The following is a 4,479-nucleotide window of genomic DNA, read 5'->3' as shown; positions in this document are numbered from 1 at the left end:
CAATGGTAATGGAGCAGGGGTGGGTAAGGGAAAAAAATAAGAGGTTTTTTGATGGGTATAAAGTTTCTGTTATGTAAAACGATTAAGTTCTAAAGATTCACTGCACAGCATAGTACCTATAGTTAATAATATGGAATTGTGAACTCTAAAATATGTTGAGAATAGACCTTATGGTAAGTGTTCTTACCAACAACAAAAGAGAAAAACCAGCCTTTCTATCTTTTTCCGGCGTTCGAGATGTCGAAGCGAGGACGTGGTGGGTCCTCCAGTGTGAAATTCAGGATTTCCCTTGGTCTTCCGGTCGGAGCTGTGATCAACTGTGCTGACAACACAGGAGCCAAAAATCTGAATATCATCTCTGTGAAGGGGATCAAGGGACGACTGAACAGACTTCCTGCTGCTGGTGTGGGTGACATGGTGATGGCTACAGTCAAAAAAGGCAAACCAGAGCTCAGAAAGAAGATACATCCAGCAGGGGTAATTCGACAACAAAAGTCATTCCAGAGAAAAGATGTTTCTTTATTTTAAGAAAAGTGTTTCTTTATTTTGAAGATAATGCAGGGGTCATAGTAAAGAATGAAGGCGAAGTGAAAGGTTCTCCCATCACAGGACCAGTTGCAAAGGAGTGTGCAGATTTGTGGCCCAGGATTGTGTCCAGTGCTGGCAGCAAAGCATGATTCTCTGGTGTATTTGTAGAGAAAAAAACCATTAAAAATTATACCCCCCCCCAAAAAAAGAAAGAAAAAAAACCCACAAAGAACACTAGGACATTCTTGGAGGTAACAGATATGCTTAATACTTTGGTTGTGGTGCTATATTATATGAGTATATATATATCCAAACTCATCAAGATATAAAAATTAAATATGTGCAATTTTCATAAATTATATTTCAATAAAGTTTGAAAAACAAATGAATATAAAACAGAGCAAACTTCAATTTTTGCATGTTAAGATTGAAGTGTTCATAGAGTATATGTGGAGATGTCTACTATGAAGACAAAAATAAGAATTAGGAACTACAGAAAGATCACAGATAGAGATCTGGAAGTAAGCAGAATACATGAGAGGATTAAAATTATGGATTTAGAGACCATGATGTAGAAGGGAGAATAAGGGAAAAAATGGACCCAACTTAGAAATCTAGACAGTGCCATACGTGGAGCTCAGATTGAAAAATAAATGCCTGCTCCCCTTATTTCTCAGGTGGGGGGAAATGAGAGGGAAAAACCCTAAATTTTGATACACTGAGATATTAAGTAAGCTCAATACTGATCCGCACTGGGACCTGGAAAGTCATCAAATTCCACATTTTTCAATCTTTAAAATGGAGGTAAGATTCCACAAAGAAGCAGAATTCATCACAAGAGTAGATTAAGATCACGAGTCGTCGTCGTCGTCGGCAGCCGTCCGTCTCGAGAGACGATGGTGTAGCTTCTTAAGAGTCTATCTGCACCGCCGAGAATGGCTGTGCAGTCCGACTCGGGAGTGACACGGTATCTGTCTCCTCCCGTGTTGAATCGACATCTTGCGATGACGCTGGAGTGTCCTCTCCAGTGAAGCTGAAGCTACAGAGCCTGGGCAGGGTGATATGGAGGGTCTGCTGTTGCCCATGCAGCAGACCCATCACGAGTATAAAATTTGTTGATAAATTCCAAAATACTAAGCAGGAAAGAGACACCCTTAAAAAGTGAAAGTGTTGACCAGACTTTGGCTTTCTTCTCTGAACTTAAGGGAGGAACATTGAGAACCCCAGGTATGCATTAGCTCCCATGTAAAGACAAACTAAACTAGTCTAGTAAAGAAGACAGAACATATACTTTAGGTTCAGTTCAAATAAAAAAGACAATGTAGATATAAACAGTCAAAGGAGAAAACATTGAGAGACAAAATGTTGTGAATGCTTGCTCAGGAAGAGAGAAGTTAAGGAACATGTATGAATGACTCATGGGCATGGACAACAGGGTGGGGCATGATTGCAGGAGGAGGGGGTGCGCTGGGCGGAGGACAGCAAAGTGGGGGAAATTAAGACAACTGTAACAGAAGAACAATAAAATATTTAATAAAAACAAAAGTGAGAGTAAAAATATGTTTAATGAGCAGATGTGGAAATTCTACTCTAGAAGGCCCACCCCCTTCAAATATGAACACTCCCACCCCTGCACCTTGCCTCCAGCTTGCCATTTCTAGGCTGAAAAGAAATGGAACTTTTCCTTCCAGGAAAAAAAAAAAAAAAGTGTATTCAACAATAAATAGTCCAATTTAGCAGAGCTATTCAATAGAGTGAGATGTTTGATTTTTAGTCAATATTAACTGAGGAGGACACAGTATTTTTTAAAGCAGAGTTTTAATTAAATAAACTACACAATAAATTAGTGGCTTCACAGCTGAAGACAGAAAGATCCATTAAAGGTTTGAGGTGATGCTTCTCAGGGTCACTGGGGAATAAAAGAGAGGAAGGCCTTCCTAGCAGTTCAATGAGATCCCCTTTCTGAGTTAAATAACATACCTCCACTTTATTTCTTTTACTTATTGTACAATTATTTAGTATATAATTTTTTAAAAGATCAATACTAAAAAAAGAAGTGTGGTTAGTATGACAAGATTAATACTAATATATCTACTGTATAAAATTATGCAAAAAGTCCACTTAAATTTTTTTTAATTACAGAGAGAGAGAGGAAAGGAGAGAGAGAGAGAGAAATATCAATGTGAGAGAGACATCAATTGGTTGTCTCACATATGCACTCAGACCAGGGGCCAACCCACAACCTAGGCATGTGTCCTTACTGGGAATTGAACGCACGACCTTTAGGTTTATGGGACAATGCTCCAACTAACTGAGCCACACAGGCCAGAGCCAAAAATTCCATCTTATATCCCACATATGAGTGAAATTATATGGCTCAACTTTTTCTGTCTTATTTCATTTAGCATCTTATTCTCAAGGCCCGTCTATGTTGTCACAAGTGGCAGTATTTACAGTAATCTTTTCTCATGTATCGTAGACATGTATGCCTGAAACCTATATAATCTTACTAACCAATGTCACACCAATAAATTTAATAAATAGCCTTGACCAGTGGCTCAGTTGACTGGAGTACCATCCCGTACACCAAAAGGTTGCAGGTTCGAGGTTGCAAATGGGAGGCAACTGATTGATGTTTCTCTCTCACATCGATGTTTCCCTTTCTCTCTCTCTCCCTCCCCACACTTCTCTCTCTCTAAAATCAATAAGCATGTCCTCAGGTGAGGATTTAAAAATTGAATAAATAAGAAAATCCAAGCTTTATCATCATACAGAGAAGGGCATTTTATTTTTACAAAAGACTCTGCCCAGGGCTCCTTTCATGTCTCTGTTCCTCAGGCTGTAGATGAAGGGGTTCAGCATGGGGGTGACCACAGTGTACATCACAGCCATGACCATCTCCTTAACAGTAGAGTTATCAGCTGATGGGCATAAATAGAGACCAATAATTGTCCCATAGAACAGTGACACCACAGACAGATGGGAGCCACAGGTGGAGAAGGCCTTGCGGATGCCTCTAGTGGAAGGGACCTTGAGGATGGAGGACACGATTCGTGCATAGGACACGAGGATGAGTAGGAATGGGGTGACAAGAATAAGTCCTCCCGTGATAAATATCACCAACTCATTAACTCGAGTGTCAGAGCAGGACAGCTTCAGCAGAGCAGACAGGTCACAGAAAAAGTGGGGAATCTCATTGTTGGCACAAAAACACAGTCTAGCCATGAGAAGAGTGTGTAACATGGCATGAAAGGTGGTCAGCAGCCAGGACAGCGCCACCAGGGAGACACAGAGCATGGGGCTCATGATGGTGGCATAGTGCAGGGGGAAGCAGATGGCCACATAGCGGTCATAGGCCATGGCCACAAGGAGGAAGCTCTCCAGGTCTCCAAAAAACAGGAAGAAGTACATTTGGGCCAAGCAGCCTGCATAGGGGATGGATGGAACTTGACTCTGCATGTCGTGCAGCAACTTGGGCACAGTGACAGAGGAGAAGCAGAGGTCAGAGAAGGACAAGTTGCTGAGAAACAGGTACATGGGTGTGTGGAGGTGAGAGTCCAGGTGAATAAGCATGATGATGAGGAGGTTCCCCAGGACGGTGGTAAGATACATGGCCAGGAACAGGGCAAAGAAAAGGTTTGGCTGCTCTGGCTTAATCGGCAAGCCCTGGAGGAAGAAGGATGAGATGATGGTTTGATTTCTTCCTGTCATGTTCTGTGTCCAGTATCTTTAGGAAAAAATAACAAAATCCATTAAAAATCTGAATAAGAAAGAACCCATTTCTATGATATGTGGTCTTAGTTGTTCTTCAATAATTGATTTCCCTCTCATTATTTGTAGCAGCACTTACTGTTACCACAAATCCAAGCCACTTTTCAGATCTGTGTTCTCATTTTTCATCAATTAGCTTGTAACAACATTGAGTCTTCCCTCTCCTCTAAAACACTCTCA

At 41.0% G+C, this 4,479-nt stretch overlaps 1 protein-coding gene and 1 pseudogene across 1 annotated transcript; one reads left to right on the top strand and one right to left on the bottom strand.

Moving 5' to 3' along the window:
* The first annotated feature begins 236 nt into the window (after positions 1–236).
* Positions 237–677, top strand: LOC149997839 (large ribosomal subunit protein uL14 pseudogene; annotated as a pseudogene).
* A 2,617-nt stretch (positions 678–3,294) lies between these two features.
* Positions 3,295–4,239, bottom strand: LOC149997838 (olfactory receptor 1E2-like). Its single transcript, XM_090290860.1, has one exon. The coding sequence runs from the start codon at positions 4,237–4,239 to the stop codon at positions 3,295–3,297; it is 945 nt and encodes a 314-aa protein (XP_090146986.1).
* Positions 4,240–4,479: the final 240 nt, after the last annotated feature.

This window comes from Furipterus horrens, unplaced genomic scaffold (assembly GCF_987537825.1).
Source record: "Furipterus horrens unplaced genomic scaffold, mFurHor1.1.pri manual_scaffold_11, whole genome shotgun sequence".
NCBI classification, from domain to species: Eukaryota; Metazoa; Chordata; class Mammalia; order Chiroptera; family Furipteridae; genus Furipterus; species Furipterus horrens.
This window is presented reverse-complemented; position numbering and strand designations above follow the sequence as displayed.

Bases quoted from the DNA above. Each gene is read 5' to 3' on its own strand.
- LOC149997838 (XM_090290860.1), bottom strand. From the start codon at position 4,239: ATGACAGGAAGAAATCAAACCATCATCTCATCCTTCTTCCTCCAGGGC.